Source organism: Prionailurus viverrinus, unplaced genomic scaffold, assembly GCF_022837055.1.
Source record: "Prionailurus viverrinus isolate Anna unplaced genomic scaffold, UM_Priviv_1.0 scaffold_35, whole genome shotgun sequence".
Taxonomy (NCBI): domain Eukaryota; kingdom Metazoa; phylum Chordata; class Mammalia; order Carnivora; family Felidae; genus Prionailurus; species Prionailurus viverrinus.
Window position 1 is genome coordinate 1,112,571 of NW_025927605.1, and position 27,116 is coordinate 1,139,686.

The following is a 27,116-nucleotide window of genomic DNA, read 5'->3' on the forward strand; positions in this document are numbered from 1 at the left end:
TTATGTATTTGAAACCCATGTAGAGATTTCATCTTTTTTCTTATGACTTGATAAATTTCTAATATTTTATTAGTGAAAATGGGTTCCAACTTGAGGTTAACATCCTGTTCTTGAATTCTATTAAAATTTCTTCCCTGAAAACTGCTTGGTACTTTTGCTTGTGTGTCTGGCATTATATCTCTTTTTCATATTAGCATTGCCATTTAGCATTAAGTGAAAGCTGACTCATGTTTAATTACCAGAGGAATTACAAATGAGCACCACAAATACTGAAAGAAGTCATTGATTTGATATTGCAGCAAATACCAGAAGATGTTGTAATGATTTTCCAGTTATAAAAAGTGAATTGTCTGTTTAACTGTAGAAGTCTAACCGAATGTGCTTAATGCATTGTATTAGTCAATGCAAAAGTTTAAATATATCCAGCTGAAAGAACGTATTGTATTGTCATGCTTATACTAAATTATTTCTTTGGGATTTAACAAATGCATTTGGTATCTTATACTTAATATAGGAATTTATGGAAGGAAAAGCAGCTAAAGTTGCTTTGGCATTGTACATAGGTTATAGCATGTATTATTTTATTTATTTTTTTATTAAAAAATTTTTTTTAGTTATGTATTTTGAGAGAGCACAAGAGCTTGATCTGGGGAGAGGCAGGGAGAGGGGGAGAAGAAGAACCCCAAGCAGTCACCACAGAGCCTCATGCGGGGCTTGAACTCATGAACTGTGAGATTATGACTTGAGCCAGTCAAGAGTCTTGACACTTAATTGAGTGAGCCACCAAGGTGCCCCTAGCACCTAATATTTTAGTAAGTGCCATAGCTAGTAAGAATTTAAAACTAGGGCCAAAATAGTAGTTTTCTGTTATTTGCCTTAATTTTTTAAAATATTTATTTATTTTGAGAGAGAGAGAGGTAGAGAGAGAGAGGAAGAGAATCTCAGGCGCGACAGTCAGTGCAGTGCTGATGCAGGGCTAGATCTCATGAGCCAGGAGATCATGACTAGCCAAAATTAAGCAGCCATCCAGGCATCCCTGCTTAATTTTTATTTTTACCAACAGTGTTAAGGTAAGACATAGGAGGTAAGACATATCTTGAGTTGTGTGTCTTCGTAATATTAATTTGGTCTCATCTCAGGGTGCCTGGGTGGCTCAGTTGGTTGAGAGTCCCACTTTGGCTCATGTCATGATCTCGCGGTCTGTGAGTTCGAGCCCCGCGTCGGGCTCTGTGCTGACAGCTCAGGGCCTGGAACCTGCTTCGGATTCTGTGTCTCCCTCTCTCTCTGCCCCTCTCCCACTCATGCTCTGTCTCTCTCTGTCTCAAAAATAAATAAACGTTAAAAAAAATAAAAAAAATAATTTGGTCTCATCTCATGAAATTCCAATTATTTATCATCCTTCTCTGACAATTACATTGATTTCAAAGAGGAATTTGAATTTTCTGTCTGTTTTATGGAATTGAAATACAAAATAGCTCTTCAGATTTAAAGTTGTAATAGAAAACATCATTGATCCTGTTTTGTGACTATTTTATTTTTTTTAATGTTTATGTACTCTTGAGAGAGACAGCATGAGGGGTGGGCAGAGATGTGGGCGCGCGTGCGCGCGCGCACACACACACACACACACACACACACACAATCTGAAGCAGGTTCTAGACTCTGAACTGTCAGCACAGAGCCTGAAGGCACTTCAACTCTGGAACAGCAAGATCATGACCTGGGCAGAAGTCGGACGATTAACTGACTGAGCCACCCAGGCGCCCCTTGTGACTGCTATTTTAAATAATGATCATTGGAGAAATCAGTACTCCTGTGTTTTGTTTTGGGTAACCTTTTTCCAGTGTTGATTAGGGAGGAGAGGCTTACTTTTTCACCCATTTTGTAGGTAGTACTGATCAAAAATCAAGAAATTAATTTGATGTTTTAGATCTGGACTATACAAGAAGCTAAAGTTGATGCTTACGGGGGCAACTGGATGGCTCAGTCGGTTAAGTGACTGACTTCGGTTCAGGTCATGATCTCACGGTTCGTGGGTTCGAGCCCCATATCAGTCTCTGTGCTGACAGCTCAGAGCCTGGAGCCTGCTTCGGATTCTGTGTCTCCCTCTCTCTCTCAAAAATAAACATTAAAAAAATTTAAAGCTGATGCTTGTGGATTATATGCTGTAGTGTCAGTAATTTCCCTTGTTATGAGTAAACCTAGAAGTAAAATTATGAGATACCTTAAAAGGAGCAAGAGTGGTTGAAAATTTAATTGGTTTAATAACTACTTTAGGGTATCATCTACACAAGAGATACCGAGGGGTATGTTTACCTTCAGAATATTTTCTAGTATATACTTATTTTTAAGAAGGTTGTTAATAAAATAATATTTGAATAGTGGCTGTGCTAAAGAGTATGTGTATATTTGTGGAAGAAGCTTTGTTAATAAGTGGTGGTTTTCAAGGAACTTTTGTTCCAGATTGAGAGATAATAAAGAAAATAATATTTATTACTCATAAAACCAGCATGATTATCAGATGAATAGTATACTAAATAAATACAAAACTCAAAGTAAGTGACAGAACCCTTAAAGTGGGATAGTTGGGCATGCCTTTATGAAGAAATTAGCATTTAAGCTATATCTTGAAAGATAGGATTGCATCTTTGCAACGAAAAGAATGGGAGGGATTCAGTTGGAGAAAACAGCCAGGGCAAAAGTTTGGAAGTGGAATAAGCAGAATTCTTGGGGTGTGTGTGTGTGTGTGTGTGGTTTTTTGTTTTTGTTTTCACAATGATTAAACTATTGAGCATAGGGAAAAAAGTAAAAGCTAAGGCTACAACAGCAAGTTTTATTTTAATGTTCTATGCTGGAATATTCTACCTATTTAAGATGTTTAAATGGGGGATAGACATCGAAACAGTTTTTCTTATTTGAAGATTAATTCAGTTACAATGGTGTTAGATGTGCTATACATACAATTAAAGCTGTGATAACCAGTCTCCATTAACCAGAGTTAATGTCGGGGGGGGGGGGCAAGAGAGGGGTTATAATGACTGATTTTAAGCTTAGTAGGGGGATAAGTAAGGACTTTTGGGGTGGAGGGAAAAGTTGGATCAATGGATTATAAACTGATGGGATTTAAAAATTGTTGGAGAGATGGGAGGTGGGTGGAGGATGGGGAAAATACAAAAAGCCTTAAGAATATACTTACCCTGGGGCGCCTGGGTGGCGCAGTCGGTTGAGCGTCCGACTTCAGCCAGGTCACCATCTCGCGGTCCTTGAGTTCGAGCCCCGCGTCAGGCTCTGGGCTGATGGCTCAGAGCCTGGAGCCTGTTTCCGATTCTGTGTCTCCCTCTCTCTCTGCCCCTCCCCCGTTCATGCTCTGTCTCTCTCTGTCCCAAAAATAAATAAACGTTGAAAAAAAATTAAAAAAAAAAAGAATATACTTACCCTGATGAGCACTGAGTAATGTATAGACTTGTTGAATCCTTGTACACCTGAAACGAATATAATATATGTTAATTACACTTTAACAAAACAAAAAAGAATTTTTGGAGTAGAGGTACTGGAGTGAATGAGTGGGAAAGACAGAACGTTGTGGTTGGGAGAGCACAGTGTTTGAAATAGAGATTATGGAAGGGTTGAGATTATTGGTAATGACCGTGAGAATGAAATGGCTAAAGTAGTTTGGAGGACAAGATCATAGGAAACGAAGTTAGGGAAGTAAGACACCAGAGTTTTGTAAAATCATCTAACCTGGATGTTAGAATGGTAATATTGTGTAGTTTATATACTGCATGGTTTAATAAGTGCCCTCATACACACTCTTATGTAATTCTTTTGGCAACTCAGGTAGATGAGGTAGAAATTCTGTTTTGGAGATGATGAAACAGAGGCCCAGATATTTTAAGTATTTTGCCTAATACAGAGCTGGATTTTGAACTTTAATTTTCTGATTCTTTTGGTAGTATTCTTTCTGCTGTGTTATATAGATTGGCCACTTTTTGAGACGAGTGTTGGTATTGTCTACAGTACACAAAGCATTGTTTTGTTTTGTTTTTAAATATCTTTTTACTGTTTATTTTTGAGAGAGACAGAGGCAGAATGCGAGTGGGTTAGGGGCAGAGAGAAAGGGAGATACAGAATCAGAAGCAGGCTCCAGGCTCCTAGCCGTCAACACAGAGCCCGACGTGGGGCTCAAACTCACGAGGTGTGAGATCATGACCTGAGCCAAAGTTGGATGCTCAACTGACAGAGCCACCCAGGTGCACCAGCATTGTTTCTTTTTAATACAAGGTAGCATTTTCTACCAGTTAACTGGTAGGAAATAGTTGGTATGTTTATCATTAAATATTATTTTTTTTTTCTGGAAACATCTTGGTGTTATAAACTTAATTTGGTTATTTATGACTTCTTGCTGGCCTATTCACTGTGTATATAGGTCTACCAGACAATTCCATTTCCCAAACATTTATTGAGTGACCATGTGTTAGCATCATAAAGAATAAGAAACGAGATAAGAAGAATAGATGGGGAAAGAGAATGGTACTTTTACTGGATACTGTCAAATTAGGGTACTATAAACTTATCCTTGACCACTACACCATCAAAAGTTGACTGCTGTGATATCTAGTGATGGTACTATCAGCTGCTATTTGTTGGGTACTTATTACATTCCAGGCCCTGGGCATTTTAGAGATATTTATGTAATCTTAAGTAACCTTTTAAACCAGGTGGTGGTATCTCTATCTTTTTACAGGTGAGAGAACTGAGGATCAGAGAAATCGAGACCATATAGTTAGAAAACTCAAATTTGAACCTTGAATGCTCCTAAGATACAGTTTTTTTTTCTTGTTTCTGATTTCTCAAGTATCTGATTCAAACTCACTAACTTACGTTTTAAGACTCTCTCTTTTTTTTAATTTTAACATTTAAAAAAAGTTTTTGTTTATTTTGAGAGAGAGAGAGGGAGAGAGAGAGAATCCCAAACAGTGTAGAGCCAGATGTGGGGCTTGAATTTAGAAACCTTGAGATTATGACCTGAGCCAAAATCAAGAGTCGGACACTTGGGGCATCTGGGTGACAAGGTTGGTTAAGTGTCTGACTCTTGATATCAGTTCAGGTCATGATCTCACGGTACTGAGGATTTAGCCCCATGTCAGGCTCTGTGCTGACAGTACAGAGCCTGGAGCCACCCAGGTGCCCCAGGTGTATATCTTCTTTTCCCTTCTTTGTCCTGCCATCCTACCATTTCTGTTGTTATCTGGACATGCTAGGCTCTTTTATTATTCTTGTTTTTGCATATACTCTAACCTGCCTGGAATTCCTACTGCTGTACTCAATTTTGTACTCAATTTTGGTGTCACCTCTGACATATTCCTTAGGCAGAGTTAGTTACTCCATTTTCTGTGCTCCCACAACACTTTCGTAATATTTCAGTATTACATTTATTTGTAATAGTAGCAGCTAACAGTATACAGTGCTTCCTCTGTTGTGTGCACCATTATCTCATGTAATCTCCCACTAATGCAGGTCCTATTACCCCCATTTTATAATGAAAAACTTAGCCAGATCTCATGGCTGGCAAGTTGAAGAGGTAGCTTTCAGGTAGTTTTTGAACCAGTTGCAGCTTTTAATCACTGTGCTTTTATCTCTCCTGCTGTATACTTCTTATAATTTATCTTATCACACCGGACTTAGAATTCCTTGGGGCGCCTGGGTGGCTCAGTTGGTTGGGCATCGGACTTGGGCTCAGGTCATGATCTCGTGGTCCGTGAGTTCGAGCCCCATGTCAGGTTCTGTGCTGACAGCTCAGAGCCTGGAGCCTGCTTCAGATTCTGTGTCTCTCCCTCTCTCTCGGCCCCTCCCCCGCTCATGCTCTATCTCTCTCTGTCTCTCAAAAATAAACGTTAAAAAAGAATTTCTTGAATGCAAAGTCTTTGTTTTATTCATTTTTCTAGCATTGAGCCAGGGTATGGCACCTAAAAGTTGCTCAGATATTTGAATTAATGGTTAAGTAAAGTCAGGTATGTTAAGGAGAGGCTTAGTCTGAGAAGAATGTAGACTTGGGGACTTAGCTTCCTGCTGTGCTGTGGATTATCTAGGTTGAACTGTTATTTTCTGTGATATCTTATAGAGCCAGTTGAGGGATATTTCAGGTATGGAGGCTGTATTATGGTCATTTATAGTTTCACTTTATTACATATTGTATATAACCACACCAATCATCTTTTAATTGTGAGTTTCCTTTTCTGTGACACATTGTACGTATACTTGTTTTTCTGTGGACTAGGGCAGAAATTCTTTCAAACTTCTGAAGAGATCTATCATACCAGCCAGTGGTAAAAGAAATAACATATGTTACTGTGGGTCCCAGATGAATTGTTTAACTATTGTCTCCCTATCTTTTTGAATGCCTCAAGAATTGTTTGTTGTATTTTCATGCATTTCTGAAAAACCCCTATGGGTTTTTTTTTTTAAGTTGGTAATTTTTCTGTGTTGTGCTGTTTTTTTTTTTTTTTTTTTTTTTTTTTTTGGAAACCATTTCTTTCTTGTTCTAGTTGAATTATCCAGAAAATTTGATATGTCAAACAGGTGTGCATGTATTTTTAGACTAGTATGTGATATGCTTATACCCTTGACCCAGTGTAATATGTTTTCAAGTTCTTAGTTGTTTGCTGAGATTGCTAGCCAATTAGTTTTCCTACCAATTTATGTAGAATTAAGTTTAATAAATGAATTTTTCTCTGGGTATTGACTGGTCTCAACAGTGCTTTAAAATAATTATAATTTTGTTCCTCTTTAAACCTCACAATCTATGTAGTAATGCTATAGTGTAATAATGTGGATTTTACAGCTGAGGAAACCAGCCTAGGCCTGGATAGAGGTTTAGTAATATGTCCAAGGTGATACAGCTAGCAGATGGTTGTGATTTGATTTCTGGTGTCTCTGATATCAGACAGATCTTTGGTTTTATAATTGCATACTGGAAGCCATTGTACATTAGACTGTATGATTATGAAAACAATACTAAAGAATTGGGGGTTTTGAGGAATTGACCACGATGTTTCTGTCGACTAAGTGGAAATAAACTTTAAGTATACTAATAAAATGATACAGTAACTCCCTAGAATGTTCATTTCCTTTTGGATAGGGTTTTTCCTCCTAAGACATTTTTATTCTGAATTGTTTCGGATAATATTAGAATTAGTTTTTTTTGGAATGAATAGAGAGGGGGACGGGGATGATGTCTCTTATTTATTTGGTGACAGAGGAGGACTGGTTGTGTTCATAGATGGAATATGAAGCTATCCTGTATGGCTCTGTCTGCTAAACATACCATTTTTTGTCCATGGTAGGTAAAATCAGCATCATTATGTGTTTTGAAATTAGAAGGTCCAAATTATGAACAAGTATGTTGCTTGAGTTGTAAGGTCGGGCTATGATTAATATTTCCTCTTAGTGACATTAGATTATCTCTAAGAGAATAATAAGTACAGTACAACAGATAAGTTTTGCTTGGGGACATTTGAAGCAGAAAGAGACAGGAATGTCTATAATATGCAGCCTAATAACCAGAGCCAGGTGCTAAAAGATAGGCTAGCATTGAGTGGTAGAATATACTGCCAAGGATAAAACTACTTTAAACTTGGCTCATACCTAGTTTACATGGGAAAAGTCAGACAGGATTTAAAACTTTAGTTTGCATAATCCTTGTGTTAAATAATTGATTCATCAGAGATCTTGGATCCAGTGACTTTGACTATGAGTAATATTTTTTCATTAGTTTTTTGGGGGAAATTGTGTTAAATTTTAATAGTCATTGTCAGATGGAAGAGAATATCACCTCTTTATGCCTGAAATATTGTGTTTTGTTATTTGAGATTGTGATGTTTATTGTGATGTAAACAATTTTTTTAATGTTTATTTTTTGGGAGAGACGGCAAGAGTGAGCACGCATGAGTGGGGGAAGGGCAGGGAGAGAGGGAGAGAGAGGGTCCAAAGCGGACTCCATGCTGACAGCAGAGAGCCTGATGTGGAGCTCGAACCCATAGAACCATGGGATCATGACCTGAGCCGAAGTTGGATACTTAATCAACTGAGCCACCCAGGTGCCCCTGTTTGTTGTGATTTTTAAAGAATTGTCCTGATAATTTCCTCTTCTCTAGTTTTAATTTTCCCTATGGGATTGTATAAATTCCAAAATAGCACTGGTTAGCAAATAACAAGTTTCCACTTATATGGATAAATTTAGGGCAGTCCCTGTCTCTATTTATATTTAAATGATCATCACAGCTAAATTTGTAATAGAGAAGTTTCCACATTTGTCCTGTGCTTGGAAGCAGAATCCTTGACCTATAAGGAACTAGAGCTACTGTGTATTTTAATGACCTGCAAGTCAGCCAGGTTCTATTCATTTATTATTAGATCTACCACAAGCTGAAGCTTTTTTTTTTTTTTTTTTCAACGTTTATTTATTTTTGGGACAGAGAGAGACAGAGCATGAACGGGGGAGGGGCAGAGAGAGAGGGAGACACAGAATCGGAAACAGGCTCCAGGCTCCGAGCCATCAGCCCAGAGCCTGACGCGGGGCTCGAACTCACGGACCGCGAGATCGTGACCTGGCTGAAGTCGGACACTTAACCGACTGCGCCACCCAGGCGCCCCAGCTTTTTTTTTTTTTTAACATTTATTTATTTTTGGGACAGAGAGAGACAGAGCATGAACGGGGGAGGGGCAGAGACAGAGGGAGACACAGAATCGGAAGCAGGCTCCAAGCTCTGAGCCATCAGCCCAGAGCCTGACGCGGGGCTGGAACTCACGAACCGCGAGATCGTGACCTGAGCTGAAGTCGGACGCCTAACCGACTGAGCCACCCAGGCGCCCCTGAAGCTTTTTTTTGAGAGAGAGGCAGTTGAAGGAAAGTCTGTTGGGTATATGTATACATCTGTGTACATTTTAACATCTTTTTTTTCTTTAAAGCGAAATTGCTTCTGAGGTGCCGGGGTGGCCTCTGTCTCCCTCTCTTTCTCTGCACCTATCCCTCTTGCACTGTCTCTCTGAAAAATATATAAACATTAAATTTTTTTTAATTTTTTAAATTTATTTTTTTAAATGTTTTTTTTTTTGAGACAGGGAGAGACAGAACATGAGTGGTGGAGGGTCAGAGAGAGAGGGAGACACAGAATCTGAAGCAGGCTCCAGTCTCTGAGCTGTCAGCACAGAGCCCAATGCGGGGCTCGAACTCACAAACTGCGAGATCATGACCTGAGCCAAAGTCCAGCACTCAACCGACTGAGCCACCCAGGCGCCCCTAAAATTTTTTTTAAAAAGTGAAATTGCTTCTAGTCCGATCCTTTTGAACTTAAATTTCTTTTATTTATTTAAGATTTTATTTTTAAGTAATCTCTACACTCACGTGGGGCTTTAACTCACAACCCTGAGACCAAGAGTCGCATGCTCTACTGACTGAGCCAGCCAGGCGCCCCTGAACTTAAATTTCTGATCACCATAAATGAAAAACTATATTTCAACTATGAAAGCACATAATACGTAGAAAGGAAGAGATGATTTAGGCATTGGAATAAGTGTTTCAAGCAGTCATTAAAAGTAAATTTTAGGGGGCGCCTGGGTGGCTCAGTTGGTTGAGCATCCGACTTTGGCTCAGGTCACGCTCTCATGGTTTATGAGTTCGAGCCCCCACATGAGGCTCTCTGTTGTCAGCACAGAGCCCACTTTGGATCCTCTGTCCCCCTCTCTCTGTACCTCCCCTGCTCATGCTCTCTTGAAAAAGCAAACATTTAAAAAAAAAAAAAAAGAAAGTAAATTTTAGGAATACTGTAACATAGTGATCTGTGATTTTTCACTAGGATAACTATGTTGTGGTTTATGTATTTTGTCCTGGCATATTTAGTCTCAACACTCCTTTTTACTCTCAAAGTGCCCTGGTTTGCCTGATAACATTTTGTGATCATCTTAATTCTGATGGGGTTTGAGAAGTCTAAAGGAGATTTTGAAAGTAGGGTAAAGCAGAAGAAATACTTCTCTTAAAATCCCTGTTGAGGCCTTCACATAATCAAAGGCCATATTGACTATTTTTGGAAAGAATTTTTTTTTTTAAGTTCATTTTTGAGAGAGAGAGCATGAGCACAAGTGGGGGAAGGGCAGAAGGAGAGGGAGGAGGAGAGAGAATCCCAAGCAGGCTCTGCACTGTCCGCACAGAGCCCATTGCGAGCCTCAAATTCACAAACTCTGAGATCATGACCTGAGCTGATGTCAGAGTTGGGTGCTTGGGGTGCCTGGGTGGCTCAGTTGGTTAAGCCCCAACTTCAGTTCAGGTCATGATCTTGGTGTTCATGAGTTTGAGCCACATGTTGGGCTCTCTGCTGACAGCTTAGAGCCTGGAGCCTACATCAGAATTTGTGTGTGTGTGTGTGTGTGTGTGTGTGTGTGTGTCTCTCTCTCTCTCTCTCTCTCTCTCTCTCTCTCTCTGCCCTTCCCCTGCTTGAAACCTCTCTCTCTCTCAAAAATAAATAAAAACATTAAAACGTTAAAAAGTCAGATGGTTAACCAACTGAGCCACCCAGGTGCCCCTCTTTTTCTTTTTCTTTTTCTTTTTCTTTTTCTTTTTCTTTTTCTTTTTCTTTTTCTTTTTCTTTTTCTTTTTCTTTTTCGCTTTCGCTTTCGCTTTCGCTTTCGCTTTCGGCTTTGCTTTGCTTTGCTTTGCTTTTTTTTTAAACGTAAACTCTACCCCTAACATGGGGCTTGAACTCAAGACCCTGAGAACAAGAGTTGCATGCTGATGGGGTGCCTGGGTGGCTCAGTTGATTAAGCCTCTGACTTTTTTTTTTTTTTAATATTTATTTATTTTGAGAGAAAGAGAGTACAAGCTGGGGGAGGGGCAGACAGAGAGGAAGAGAATATCCCAGCAGGCTCTGCACTGCCAGCCCAGAGCCCGGTGTGGGGCTCATGAACCATGAGATATATGACCTGAGCCGAAATCAAGAGTCATACTCTTAACTGACTGAGCCACCCAGGTGCCCCAAGCCTCCATCAACTCTTGATCTCATCTCTGGTCTTAATCTCAAGGTTGTGAATTAAAGCTCTGCGTTGGGCTCCGTGCTGGAGTGAAGCCTACTTAAAAAAAAAGCCTAAGTCTTAAGTTCATCAAGATGACTTGAAAAAAAATTGAGGGGGTGGGGGGTGGGACGGAGGGGAGGGTGGGTGATGGGTATTGAGGAGGGCACCTTTTGGGATGAACACTGGGTGTTGTATGGAAACCAATTTGACAATAAACTTCATATATTGAAAAAAAAAAAGGAAAAAGTTGGGCACGAACAGGGAAAGAAGCAGGAAATAAAATATTTATTACTGTTATCATAATCATCACCACCACCACCGTTACTATTATTACTATATATTTAAACCCTTGGGGGTTTAAAGTCAATTTTATATTCCTTCCTCTCCCCCCTCCCTTTTTTTGCTTTTCTAGTACAACATTTAAAAGGGACAAATGGATTCAAAGTGAAAAGTAAACCACTTAATTTTCTCAAAGACAACCACTATTTCCAATTACATGTGGGTTCTTTTAGACATACATAATACGTATACATACAGGCATTCTCCACTCTTCTCCTTCCCCAAAGGGTAGCATGTAAATACATCTTTCGGCACTTTGACGTTTTTTTCTCTTAATGCTAATATGCTGAGATTATTGCATAACTAAAAAAGGTTTTTGTTTTTTATTTTTAAGCAAGGTTTTTTTTTTTATGTTTATTTTTGAGAGAAAGTGAGAGCAAGGGGGAGGGGCAGAGAGAGAGGGAGACAGAATCCAAAGTGGACTCTGTGCCAACAGCAGAGAGCCTGATGTGGGGCTAGAACTTATGAACCGTGAGATCATAAAATCTGAGCCGAAGTTGGATGCTTAACCGAGTGAGCCACCCAGGTGCCCCTATTTTGAGCATTAAGTTTTATTTATTTTAAAAAAATGTTTATTTTTGAGAACGAGAGGGAGAAAGAGCGCATGCGTGAGTGAAGGGCATAGAGTGGGACAAAGGATCCTAAGCAGGCTCTGTGCTGAGTGAGCCTGATTTGGGGCTGGAACTCACAAACCAGACATCATGATCTGAGCTGAAGTTCGATGCTTAACCTGACTGAGCCATCCAGGCATCCCAAGCATTAAGTTTTAAATTTATGGAATAGTTGTAAATATAGAGTTTTGGATTACTACTCACTCAGCTTTCCCTCCTACAATAGTTGTACAGTAACCATAATATAATTATCAAAACTAGAAAATTAACATTGGTACAGTAATATTAACTAAACCACAGTCCTTATTTGAATTTTACCACTTTTATCCACTAATGTTCTTTTTCTGTTGCAGGATCCCACCCAGGAATTTGAATTGATTGCATTTAGTTTTTCTTCATCTCCTCTAATCTGTAACATTTCCTCAGTCTTTTCCATGTCTTTTGTGATAGGAAGCAGGTTTTGACTAACAGTTCTCTTTATGGAATATTGTTTCAGAATTACGGAGTCAAGGTTGTTTATTTTTAATCTTTTGAGTTTTGTATAGTATAATACATTGGCAGAAACATGGGACTAAGAAGATGCATATCACTAGGTTGCACACCTGAAACTAATGTAACATTGTGTTTCAACTATACTCAAATAAAAATAAAACAAAATTACATTTATGCCTACCATCTACTCCCCCACCCCCAAAGAATCAGAAGCCTTTAAGAATTAAGGACAATCTGTGTGTCGGTTTTCTTATTTGTGAGATAGGGATGTTAAAAAAAAAAAAAATCACCTACGGTTGCCTGGGTGGCTCAGTCCGTAGAGCTTACAACTGTCTTCTTTGTTTTTGTTTTTTTATTTTTTATTTCTTTAGTAGGCTTCATGGCTAAGCGTCTGACTCTTGATTTTGGCTCAGGTCATGATTTCATGGTTCACGAGATGAAGCCTCTCCCCCACTTGTGCACATGCTCGCATGCTCTTTATCTGTCTCTCTGTCAAAATAAATAAACATTTTTTTAATCCCCTAAATTCAACTGATTGCCAAATCCTGTGCTATCTAATAAGTTTGTTGCGATAAGGTTTCTGAAGATATTTTATAAAACTAAAAGAACCTACACATGTCTATGTATATGGGGTGGTATTAACCATTCTCAAAACTTTGTTTTTTGGGGCGCCTGGGTGGCGCAGTCGGTTAAGCGTCCGACTTCAGCCAGGTCACGATCTCGCGGTCCGTGAGTTCGAGCCCCGCGTCAGGCTCTGGGCTGATGGCTCGGAGCCTGGAGCCTGTTTCCGATTCTGTGTCTCCCTCTGTCTCTGCCCCTCCCCCGTTCATGCTCTGTCTCTCTCTGTCCCAAAAATAAATAAACATTGAAAAAAAAAAAAACAACTTTGTTTTAAATAAACCTTTTAGGACAGTTTTAGCTTAAAGAAAGATCACTAAGATAGTACAGAATTCCCATAGATATGCACCCAGTTTCCCCTGTTATTAACATCTTACATTAGTGTGGCACATTTGTCACCATACTAATGGACTCATTGATACCTTATTATTAACTCAAGTCCATAACCTATATACTTAGTACTCCCCTCATGTCCTTTTCTGTTCCAGGGTCCTATGTAGGATACCACATTACATTTAGTTGTCATGTCTCTTTAGACTCTTCTTGGCCGTGACAATTTCTAAAAACTTTTAAAGGGTAAAACTTTAATGTTGTAATTGCTATTAATTTGGGGTCTAATTTACTATTTCAGTTTATTGTAAGAACTTATATATGTTCTATAGCACAGAAGGACCCTATGTCTAATTTTTATTATATATTTGTTTTTTAAAAATTTATTTGAGAGAGCGTGTGAACATGAGCTAGGGAGGAGCAAAGAGAGATACCTAAGCAGACTCCATGCTGTCAGCGCAGTCGTGCTTGATCCCACAAACTGTGGGACTATGACCTGAGATGAAATCAAGAGTCGGATGCTCAATGGACCGAGCCACCCAGGCACCCCAACTCTTCTTTCTTTAAGGAAGGAGCTATTTAGTCTTTAAGGCAATTTCCTCCAAATGTCTATTATCTTTGATCTTTTCCAATAGTTCTCCCTTTGTTTTCTGTATATTTGCCTCCCTTTATATCCTAATATTATTTTTATTATTTTTTAAATTTACTTTTGAGATTGAGAGAGGGAGCACGTGTGGGGGCGGGCGGGGGGGGGATAGGGGAAGAGAGAGAGGGAGACACAGAATCTGAAGCAGGCTCCAGACTCTGAGCTGTCAGTGCAGAGCCAGACACGGGGCAAACTCGTGAACTGAGATCATGACCTGAACCAAAGTCAGACACTTAACCAACTGAGCCATCCAGGTGCCCCTATAAGCAGTTTTTATACTTTTCACATGTTGCTACTAATTGATTTGTTTATTGTGGCAAATCAAGCAGACACTCATAAATGTTAAGAAGTAATCTCTGTTCTGGATGCCTGGGTGGCCTAGTCGGTTAAGTGTCTGACTTCGGCTTGGGTCATGATCTCACGGTTTATGAATTCGAGCACAGAGCCTGCTTGGGATCTTCTGTCCCCTTCTTTCTTTGCCCTTTCCCCAATGGCATGCTCGCTCTCTCGCTTTCTCTCTCGCTCTCTCTCACGCTGTCTCTCGCTCTCGCTCTCGCTCTCGCTCTCTCTCTCTCTCTCACACACACACACACACACACACACACAAGAAAGAAAGAAAGAAAGAAAGAAAGAAAGAAAGAAAGAAAGAAAGAAAAAGAAAAAGTAATCTCAGTTCACTAATTTAGTTATGGTTGTGGAATATTTCTAGGCTGTTTAAAGTCAACTTCTATCACTAAAATAATATTTAAATTAAAACAATTAACTTTAGATGTTTGTTAGATGTTTCTTCAGATGTTTACCAGTTCCTATCACATTTTCAGAACACCACTCAGTTCTTGTCCACATAGTCTTACAGTTGTAATTAGTGAACTACCTTTTTGATTTCTTCCTCCTTCCATTTAAACGTAACCTGTTTCTGCATAGTTTTAAAACTTTTATTGTAACTCCCTAATTGTTGTGTTAATAAAATAGAATTAAATTAAACTCTTTCTCTATTGGACATTTGCTTCTAATTTTTAAAAAATATATTAGAGAAGTGCTACAGTGAATATTATCTGCATTTAAAATTCGCAGAAGCTATGGAAAATGTGGTATCTGGAACCCTGTCTCCCAGTGTTCTTCCTCCTGCCTCTTCCTCCTGGAAAAAAAAAATCACAAAGTAGCATACCAGAAAGAACATGGACTTTGAAGTTAATAATGACTTTGGGTTTAGAATTTGGGCTTCTTTACTTACTATTTAAGTGAGTAGATTTTGTACTTACACCCCTGAATTCTTCATCTGAAAATGGAAATAATGATACCTACCTTGTAGGATCATTCAGAGGATTGAGATCATGCCTGTGAAGCACACAGTTCCTGATACATTAATAGGCACTCAAAAGATAGCTGGTACAAATGTACTGTTTAGCAAGACCATGGGAGTAAACTGTTAAAAATGAGTTCCTGAGTTCTTCTAAACAGTATCTAATTTAGACGGTGAATTAGTTATACCATCAGAGTATTTGTATTTTTTAATGTACATATTTGTTGGTTTCATTGAAAAGATCATTTGGTTATCATTTTAAAATTTCTGAGTTCAAGATGGGAGCAAGGGAAGAGTGGGTGATGGGCATTGAGGAGGACACTTATTGGGATGAGCACAGGGTGTTGTATGGAAGCCAATTTGTGAATAAATTATATTAAAAATTTTTGAGTTCACATAGTTTGGTGTCTTTCATGATTATTAATTTTTTCTATTTAAACTAATTAGTTTTTTAAAATTGAAATGTATTACAGTTGGGATTACATTGTGGATGATTAGTCGATGTCTTTTTTTTTTTTTTTTTTTTTTTTTTTTTTTTTTTTTTTTTTTTTTTTTTTAAATAGTCAACCTCTCAGCAGCAGAAGAGCAACTCTGGTGTCAATAACTGAGAAAGAAGACTGGCAAAAAAAAAAAAAAAAAGGAGCTGAGCTTATAGCCTGTTATGTCTGATGTATAAGCTTTTTTTTTTTTTCTTTTTCAAGCTTATTTATTTATTTGGGGGGAGGGAGGGAGAGAGGGGCAGAGAGAGAGAGAATCCCAGGCTCTGTCAGTGCAGAGCCTGACTTGGGGCTCAGACCCACGAACTGTGAGATTATGACCTGAGCTGAGACCAAGAGTTAGATGCTTAGCTGACTTGAGTCACCCAAGTGCCCCTGATGTATAAGCTTTTTAAAAAAAAGTTTCAAATATTCAGTTGGAAATCATGATTTCACTTTATGTTTATGCTTAAACATTTAAAATTAAAGTTAATATTTTTGAATCAACACCACTTTAAAATGTGTTAAACATTTTAAAATAAATTCATCAGAAATTTATTTTGAATGGCATTGATTAAGCATTCAAAGATAAATACAAAATGGTTGTGATTTCTATTAAATACAAAATATTTATGATTTCTATTAGAGTATTTGAGTATTAGGGAATTTAAGTATAAAATTCAAAAGGAAAAAACACGCAGTTAAAAACAGAGCCTCCCAGGGGCACTTGGGTGGCTCAGTGGTCGAGTGTCTGACTTCAGCTCAGGTCATGATCTCATGGTTCCTGAGTTCGAGCCCCACACATGGGGCTCTGCTGACAGCTCAGAGCCTGGAGCCTGCTTCAGATTCCGTGTCTCCCTCTCTCTCTGCCCCCTCTTTATTTGTGCTCTTTCTCTCTCTCTCAAAAATAAACATTTAAAACAACAAAAGAGCCTCCTCATCTCTTGTCTCTTAAGCACCTGGTTTTCTCAGAGTTCACTGCTAGTGTCAGCTTCTTATGTATTCTAGAGCTGTCTATGCATATTTTTTAGTTTATTTTTATTTAATAAGTCGTACAGTAATATTGACTTCTATTTTGGTGTTTAGTTCTATAAATTTTAAAACATGTATAGATTCCTGTAACCATCACCATGTGTTTACACAATAGGATTTAAACTTTCTTCATGCTTAAAAAAGTATTTTTAAGGGGGGAGATGTAGAAATATTGGCTTTTTCCTTTTTTATTAAAAAAAAGTATGATTAAGATACAGGGTAATTCATTTTAGTGTACAGTTCTTCGAATTTTAACAAAATATAGCGTAGTCACCAGTGCTATCAGTATATAGCTCCTGGCAACCGCTGATCAGTTTTCTTTTCTCTGGTTTTGCCTATTCCAGAATGCCATATAAATGGAATTATACAATGACTTTTGAGTATGGCTTCTTTCACTTAGCGTAACGCGTTCGAAATGTTACTGCTTATATGAGTAGATTCTTTTTATTGGTGAAGAATGGTTCATTGAATGGGTGTATCATAGTATTTTAATCTATTTCTCAGTTGAGGGACATTTGATTGGTTTCCATACATTCCCAAGACAGGATTTTCTGTGAACACAGGTTTTCCTTCTATGTGGACAAATACCCGGGGACGGAATTGATGGATTGTTTGTTCAAAGTGTGTTTAATTTTGTAAGAACCTGCCAAACTGTTTTCTGAAGTGTCTGTACCATTTTACACCCCACCAACAACCTATGAGAGTTTCCATGCAATTTCTGCAGCACTTGTTAGTTGTTTTGTTTTTTTTGTTGTTGTTGTTTTAAGCTGTTTTAATAGAGGGGCAACTGCATGGTGCAGTTGCTTAAGTGTCTTACTCTTGATCTCAGCTCAGGTCATGATCTCACAGTTTGTGAGTCTGAGCCCCATGTCGGGGTCTGCACTGATGGCGCGGAGCCTGCTTGGGATTGTCTCTCCTCTCTGTCCCTCCCCAGCTTGTGTTCTCTCTTTCTCTCAAATAAATAAACTTTAAAAAAAAAAAGCTATTTTAATAGATGTGTAGTGGTATTATCTTGTGGTTTTAGTTTGTATTTCCCTAGTAATGATGTTGAGTGTTTACTTGCCATCTATGTGTCATCTTTGGTGAAGTCTGTTAAATCTTTGCCCACTTGAAAAATTGGGTTTTCTTATTACTGTGTTTAGAAAGTTTATTGTATATTTTAGAAATACAAATCCTTTATGAGATATGAGAGTTGTGAATACTTTCTCCCAGCCCAGGTTTGTTTGTTTGTTTGTTTGTTTTAATAAGTGTAGGCTGTGTGCCCAGTGTGGAGCCCACTTGGGGGGCTTGAACTCACAACCTTGAGGTCAAGACCTGAGCTGAGATCAAAAGTTGGACACTTAACTGACTGAGCCACCCAGGCGCCTTGCAGCCCAGTTCTTCAATTTTTTTCTTTTATAGATTGTGCTTTTGGCAGTGTAGCTTAAGAAAGCTTTGTCTAGCCCAAGGTTACAAAGATTTTCTTCTATGTATTTCCTTCTAGAAAAGCTTGTAATTTTAGGTTTTATATTTAGGTCTGCGATACATTTTTAAAAAATTTTTATTGTGTGCAGTATGGATTGAGGCTCTTTTCTTTCTTTTTTTTTTTTTTTTTTGCATATGGATACCGAATTCTATGCCATTTATTGAAAATGCTAGTCTTTCTGTATTGAATTGTCTTTGCATCTTTGTTGAATATCAGTTATACATAAATATATGGGTCTTTTTCTGGGCTCAAACTATATTATTAATCCTGTTTTGTATTGTGTGTGATAGATCCAGAATGATTTGACAACTTAGGCAGCTAGTTTTAGCAGTTTGTAAAGCATGGGGCACCTGGGTGGCTTAGTCACTTGAGCGTCTGACTCTTGATTTTGGCTCAGGTCTTGATTTCAGAGTTGTGAGTTTGAGCCCCGTGTCGGGTTCTGCAATGACAGCGTAGAGCCTGCTTGGGATCCTCTCTTTTTCTCTCTCTGCCCCTTCGTGCCCTCTCAAAAATAAGTAAATCGGGGCGCCTGGGTGGCGCAGTCGGTTAAGCGTCCAACTTCAGCCAGGTCACGATCTCGTGGTCCGTGAGTTCGAGCCCCGCGTCAGGCTCTGGGCTGATGGCTCAGAGCCTGGAGCCTGTTTCCGATTCTGTGTCTCCCTCTCTCTCTGCCCCTCCCCCGTTCATGCTTTGTCTCTCTCTGTCCCCCAAAAAATAAATAAACATTGAAAAAAAAATAAGTAAATCAAGCAAACAAACAAACATGGTTGTCCTAAGTTTCATACTCTAAAGATTTACTTTCAAAATAGTATCCAGTTATTGTTGGTATTAACACCAATAGTGGTAGTGGTAGAAACAAGTAATTGTTTCTAAACTTTTAAATGTTGCTTTAGAAGTTAAAATAGGAGGCAAGTGTTAAAGAGATTGTTGGACAAAATATTGGAGATTAAGAGAGACTTTTAGAGATTGTACCTATTTTTCATTTTTAGTATTTGTTGATGATTGCTTTTCCTCATTTTTTAAAAAAGTTTTATTTATTTTTTGACAGAGATAGAGACAGTGCCAATGTGGGAGGGGCAGAGAGGTGGGGGAGAGAGAGAATCCCAAGGAGGTTCTGTGCTATTAGTGCAGGGCCCAATGTGGGGCTTGAACCCACAAAACTGTGAGGTCATGACCTGAGCCAAAACCAAGTCAGATGCTTAACTGACTGAGCCACCCTGGCACCTCTGCTTTTCCTCATTCTTGGACTGCCTGCTCCTCCATTTTTAAGATTTGCTTTTTGTCTTTGGAAAACCTATTCCTGTCCTGTTACTCCTTTCTTCTTTTGGATATACTCTACTACACAATTTTATTTTTATCATTTTTATTGTGCTAAGATACATACGACGTACAAGTTACCATTTTAATTATTTTAAAGTATACAATTCAATGGCATTAAGTATATTAACAATGTTGTACAACCATTATCACCACCACTGTCTAATTCCAGAACTTTTTCATCACTACCGTACAATTTTAGCACCTAATTGTTCTCTAATGTTTAGCCACCGAGTTAAGTTTTAGGGTTGTAAGAGGTAAACAATATTTAGTTCTTGTTCTTAAGGACTTTACAGTCTGATGAAGGAAATAAGTAACCTAGTAGTTTTGATACAGTGTGGCAAATTATATGTTTAGGATCTCTATGGTTAAGATTTATTCAAGTAAAATTTTACCTTGAAAAAGTAAAATAACTTTTTGTTAACATTCAAGTTGTCCTACCACTCCACACATTGGATTAACATAGGCTAGACTGAAGTCTTTCCTCTTTTGATTTAGGTCAATTCAGGACTTACAAATCATCACACCCTCTATTTTGTAACATAAAGGGAACCAGAAAGTTGGTATTCTGTTTTAAAGCCAAATTATGAGCTATTATTTGCTAATAGAGTAGGGAGATCAGAGAAAACCATGATTAGAGAGAACTTCCTAGTTGTCTCCTCCTATCCTCAGTTGAACTATTTTGACTTACTCTAGTTGTAGTGACTGCTTGCTTATGGTCAAATATGGCATTTTACAGACATGTTTATCTCTCTTGGCAGATCATTTGAGGAATAGCTGTATTTAGAATACTGTGTCAAGAGATTGTGTTTTTAGATTCTTTGAAATTTGGGAGTTAGCAACTTGATTTAAAGTCCAATGTTTTAGCAGTTTTAATTTAAAAGCAATGTTACCACCATTGAACAGTATTATAACAGATTTTTATTTGCATTCTTCTATTATTATGATTTATCTTCTTTAGTGCAAGATTGTTTATGAAAAGCTAAAAAACATGGCTTTTTTTTGTTTGTTTATATATTTATTTTGAGAGAGAGAGCATGCACAGGAGGGGCAGAGACAGAGAATCCCAAGCAGGCTCCACAGTGTCAGTACAGAGCCCGACGTGGGGCTCAACTCACGAACAGTGAGATCATGACCTGAGCCAAAACCAAGAGTGACACTCAACCCACTGAGCCACCCAGGCATTTTTAAGATTCTGGAGTCTCCATGATATCATCAGTCAGATAAGGAGTTGATAATCCCAAATGGTTGATAGTGTTTTAGTTAGCAATTTCAATGTTTATCAAAGGGAGAATTACTATTACTAGGCCTAGACTTCTAATAAATTGGTTTTTTTATAGATTTTAAAAAAGTCTGAAATTGTGGCACAGTTTTGATTGTCTACTGAAAAAGAATGAAAAGTTAAAAATAACCCCTAGCTGGATTAGATTATTCATATTTTGGCATTTATTACTGTTGAAAAATAACTGTAGTCTTGTTTTTTCAGGGTAATCACTTTGATCAGTATGAAGAAGGACATTTGGAAATTGAACAAGCATCACTTGACAAGCCTATAGAATCGGTAAGCCTATAGATTAGTGCTTAATTTTGGGTCATAGTTAGTTAGGTAGTGTTCGTGTGACACTTGATGTGAATGAATTTAAACTTATTAATAAGTTATAGTACAGTTTAGAGCTGTTTTCTTGCATGCCCTACAGTAATCAAATAGAATTTGGGATGTTATCTAATATTTAATATTTTGGGAAATCAGTCTGAAAGATCTAGAAACCACTTAGAATTTGATGGAAAATATCATTTTGGCCCATACTGATATTCTGTTAAAGATAGCAAGTTAAAGTTTAGTGTTTTTGTAAATTGAATAAAGGAGTAAAATGTATTTTGATCCTTTAAAAGCTACACCTTTCCTTGGCAGCACAATTACGTGTGAAATGTTCCATTAGGAATAGTTAAGGACTAATATATTTACCAGACACTTATGAAACATAAATTTGGTAGCTTAAGAGATGTCTGGTTTTTGTGAAAAGCTGATTCTTTCTATCCCTTTACATGACTTAGTTTTGGATATTGATATAAAGCAATAGAACAAGGAGATTTATTTTCCTGGCTCTTAATTTTTTAAAAAAACCTTAATTTTTGAACATCATTTTCATTTTGAAAAGCTCTTTATTTTTAAATTACACAGTGCATTGTTAAAATGTCTAAACTTGTCAGTATTGTCAGTATTTAATATTTGTGCTTAAGGTATACATATTTAATTAGGGTCTCAGTGAGTTATTGGTAAACTTGAGTGAAAATGATCGAAGAGGAAGTCTTAATCTTAATAGCAGTGAAGATATCTCCCTTCTTCTTTAAGAAACACTAGCTTCTTCTCCTCCCTCAGGAAAATAAGACAGTTTAGAGAGCACAGACATTTTAACTTTAGCTTTTATTTTCAAAACTATAACATAGTAAAGGATCAACATATATTTATGTTCCTAATTAGGTTGGTGTTGTGTGTGTGTTTGTGTGTGTGTTTAGATGTTTACAGAAATTTACACAACTTGGGGTGTTCGACATTTTTCTTCCACAGCAGTTGGCCCATATTAGCTAAGCAGCCATGATCTGGTTTGTATTGCACGGTCTGCCTTTTTTTAATTTCTTCTCTAGGGTTTCTTTCTCCCCCACCTCCCCTTCTTATTTCTGTTCTTCTGGTCCAGTGAACACTGCATATAGTACCTTCTGTCTTAATGTGCTGGCATGATGCTAGACTTAGGCATGGCAGTAATTGATGACGCATGTGATAATGCTGCAGAGGGAGAATTCACATCTGATCTTGAGCTGAAAGCCCAATCTTGTATTTTGACTTGAGGATAAAATGCCAAGCCCACATTGCTAAGTTAAAAACCACTGAAGTTTGTGCCTTGTTCTATGTCATCTTGGGAATTACCACAAGGCAGAATTTTATAATGAAGTCTGTAGGCTGGCTAAGCTAGCATTTTGTACTTGAAAAATTTAATTTTTTCATTTTATTTAAATGTCTCTTTGGGTCATAGTTTAAGAACAGATAGTTGTCAGAAGCAAGACCCAAGTACCATATCTACAAGGTACATGATTAATATTCTTAAATAAGCTATAAATCTGTGGGTACTCTGATTCAACAGTAGTAGGGAATTTAATTAGACTAAATTTGCAGCTTAGTATTCATTATTACTATACTCAAAAGATTTTTTAAAAGCTCTAAAGTAAATAATATTTAACATTTTTAAAGCATTTTAGGGCTGTATTTTAAGGTTTTTGGAAAATTCATTCCTTCGGCATGTGAGACTAATGCTATTTTTCCTCTCACACTGTCCAGGATTTTTTCTACCATATGTCATAGAAAGAATGCTATTAGAAGACCGTCTGAGTGATCATTGTTGAGGAATCTCAAAGAGTAGGAGTGGAATTGATAATATGCCTTATTTATTGAATCGTATTATCTTCTCCACTTAAAATAGTGAATGACATAGTGCTCAGACTGGATATTTAATTTTTTTAATAAATAAGTGTATGTTCAGAGATGTATATTAGTAAATTATCTCTCTAATGAAAATTTACTCCTGAAACATAAATAAATATTATTTGCGTTGTGATAGTTTAGGTAATAGGAGGAGGAGCTTCATAGCCTACATTGCTTTAGGTAGAAGTGGGACACACAAGACAGGAAGGATTTTATTTCTCTTATGAATCACTTGGGAACAAATTGAAAGTTTTTAAAGGTTTTAAGGAAACTTTTACTAAAACAATTGGCGTGAAAGTTGGTAGTGCACTATCAATCTCCCCCTCCCCTCCAAAGGGAAGAACCCTATCATCTAAGGAATTCCCACCAAATAAATATATATTATATCACTGGCTGGCTATATTGAGCTCTCTTGTTCTTAGGGAGAAATGGCATTGCTTTTCACACATAGAAAGAGTCTCTGCTGAATTAAAATCTTTCTCTGCAGCAATATCTATTGAGAGGTGCTGACTGTTTTGCTACAGCATGCAACTCAAAAGTGGCTGGAAATATGCAGCTTTGGGAGTCTACAGATCACTGCAGGAGCTAAAGGTCTAGTCATTTTTTTTTTTTAAACAAAGGTAATCTGCAGCAGCTGGTAACCGTGGAAATCTCTGCACAGGTTTGTGCCAAGAAATATGCCTGTGTGAAGGGTTATTGTGAGTATAGGATTAAGGTCTTTTCCTTTGGTAATAGGGTAAATTTGTTGTAAACTGGCAAGATGGGGAATGAAATACAAAGACTCAAGTACAAAGATTCAATAATGCATTATGCTTTAGTAAACTTCTGAAGCCTAGACTTGTTGGTGAGATAGATGATCCACATTTCAGTTTCAGTCAGGAAGTGTTGAAAACACCTCAAAATCCAGCATTTGTAAAGTATTTCATAATCTTTGTTGCAAAGTTTTATTTCCCCTGCTTTATTTCAGTCAACCAAATATCTTTCAATGAAATTTTTGGTCAAAAATAAAACTGTTCTAAGAAAATTATGAAAGAATTGCCAGACAACTTGATTATCTGAATTACAGAGAAGATGGAAAGTATTAATGTTTTCCCTTACTACAAAAAGAAAAACAACTTTATAGAACGTGAATTTTAAGTTACTGTTTCATGATTTTTTTAGGTCACAGCCATTATATCCTCTACATTTTTTAACAACAAAGTATTTAGAAAGCAAACCTTAAGTCTAAAGCCAAAGCTCACTTTAGAATTCCACCATAGTTCGAAGAACTGTTTGGTGTGATTTATGATATATGGTTTTTTATGACCTTTGTCATACAATATGAGAGGTGAGATGGGGGCATGATTACAGCTATACAGAAGGCAAAACACCTACATCATAGTAAAATATGTTGTCACTGTTGCAGTTGGAAGTAAAACTACCCATCAGCCATTAGTTGGTCTTTGTTCTACCTGAATAAAATCCTGTCTTTATAGTTGTTAGGTTGACTGAGAGGTTTTTAAAAATGAATGTAAGTTTTCAAACTCCAGTTGCTGATGTTTACTTTGCTTCTCTTGGGATTTAGAAGTATATGTATAATTGAGTTCATGTTGCATATCTGTTTAGATCTGTGGACTCCACTAGTTCCAAACTGTAACTATAAGACTGCTGATTTGACATTTAGCAGTGACCATATGTGGACTGCACTATAAATAATGTGCTTCTTGGAGCTGAATGGTGTAGCATTACTATATGGCTTTTCTCTCTAGTCTTCATTGTGTCATCTGTAGTGAGCTATAGATTTTTTGTTTCGGGAATTTTTACAACTTGTTGTTTGCATGGGTTCACCTAGTAGCATTTGGTTTTTGCTTATAGAGTCTTTAATACACAATCAGCAAAGCTTACAATCCACTCAAGAGACCTACCATTTTTGTCACTGTTGAAAATGGGCAAATGGTGTAAATTGAATGTGGCTGTCAACTAAAACAAAATTCATTGTGGAGTTAATATTCATCCAGTCACTGACATAATTGTAATACAGTTTTCTCTGGAGACAGAATATTCTATTTCCTGCTATAAAAACTGGAATCAGCCTCATACAATAAATTTTAATCTATGTTTTGGCAGGCTCCCATTGTACAGACTGGTGGTGCTATTGCCAAAATGATCATTGTTACTATGACAGAATACAGCTTTATAGAGCAGAGAAAACTTCTTGGGAAAATTTCTAGTTGATAGTTAATAAGTAAAAATGTTGAGGAATGGCTGAAACAATAAGGAGGCTTTTTTTGTTGTTGTTTTTGTTTTTTCTGGTATTGTGTTTTAGCATGTTGATAGTTTATAATACTTACGTTTCTTGCTTTCAAAGATTTTCCCATTTAAAAATTATATTTTCCTTTCTTACACATGTAAAAGAAGGGAACAGAGGGTAAAAATGTAGCATTTTAATTATATATTTAAGTTTAGAAATAGGAAAAAAAAAAGGCCAATTGAAGTAATCTAGGTGTAAAAAAGTTCGAGTTTTCAGCTCAGCTTTGTGGTTTGACCAGAATTAAAGAACTTCATGCCTAACCAAAGAAAATGCCACGCTGCCACCATTTTGGTCTCAAGAACATAGAGTAACAAATAGCTTGTGGGAACTCTGTGAATCAAGTGGAAAACTAGTTTGTTTGCCTGTTTCCCTTGGGCAAAGTTTAGTTGCTTTATCAATTAATTTAAAATTAGTATTTGTCTTGGGGCACCTGGCTTGTTCATGCTCTGTTGGTAGAGCGTGAGAATCTTGATCTTGGGGTCGTGAGTTCAAGCCCCACATTGGGAGTAGAGTTTACTTAAATAGGTAGGTAGGTAGGTAGGTAGGTAGGTAAGATGGGTAGAATTTCTCTGCAGTTCTTCCATGTGCATTTAATTTATAAACAGCCTGTCATTGTCATGCCCATTTATTAGTTATAAACCAGACAGTGTTAAAAAGTTTTTTCAATTATTTACTTTTGGTTCTATGAAATTAAAATATAAAGTTTGAGGTTGAATTATATTTTAAAATAAAAAACAAAGGTTTTTTAGTTACGACTATAGTGACTGAAATAGTAAATTGTTAAATAGTAAATTTACTTCAGAGGTAAATTTAGTTCTTGTTACCCTCATAATGTCTAGATTACCTGTTTGGGCTTTAAATTACTCCAATTTACTATTATAAATAACATCCATGGGAATAATTTGCAAAATCACAACTCCAAACAGAATAGATTATTATTTTCATAGGCTTATGAGTGACTCTCTTGTTCTTTCACAGTGACTGTTCAGTGAACATTTTGATCATTTCAGGGATAGGCAAGGCTACTTTGTTGTGCTTTGTTGTGAGGTATTTTGGTGTGCCTTCCCTTGTGTTACCCATCATCCCTAAGCCTATTGAATTTTTGACAAGTGTTTATAAAACTTTTTTTCTTTTTTTGGTAGGAAAAGGGACCATACTGAATACTAGCCCTTTCTGCAGAGTCACAGAGCTGCCTTTTTTCCTACAAAAGCAGGTAGTCTGGAATGATAGGAAAGGTCCAGATTTTCTGTTATTAGTCATTCACTTAATCTCTGAGGTTGGTGAGGGGAAGAGGTTCTGGGAGGTATGTCTGTTGTTTCTGTTGCCTTTGTTATAATCATAAGGACATAAAGTGGCATATTAATTTTAATACAGACCCTGACATTTCATTCCTTATCCATACTTAGGAAAGTAGAGTTAATTAAAGGACAGCTTTCATCTAAAGTTTGAAAAATGCCACTACCATTTTGTATCAGCTTGCTTTTTTTTTTTTTTTTTTTGAGAAGGTGACAGCTATCTTGAGTGGTTTTGTAAAAGTGGTGCTAATGTGTATAATCCTAAAGTTTTCTTTTTTCTTCCTCTCCCTTTAACATTTGCTTTTCCTTTCACTGTTGTCAGTCACAACACGCTGCTCTCGAATCTCTCAGCTGGTCTTG

General features: G+C 37.3%; 1 protein-coding gene across 5 annotated transcripts in view; it reads left to right on the top strand.

Moving 5' to 3' along the window:
- The window catches only part of GPATCH8 (G-patch domain containing 8), a 99,587-nt gene that overhangs the window by 6,332 nt on the left and 66,139 nt on the right, over positions 1 to 27,116 (top strand). For 3 of the 5 annotated variants that reach the window (XM_047845532.1, XM_047845534.1, XM_047845533.1), the window contains exon 2: positions 21,180 to 21,254. In XM_047845532.1, coding sequence (XP_047701488.1) covers positions 21,180 to 21,254 — 75 coding nt within the window. Of the gene's footprint in view, positions 1 to 21,179; positions 21,255 to 27,116 lie in introns of those variants that run through there. The other 2 variants (XM_047845538.1, XM_047845535.1) reach the window with 2 other exon arrangements.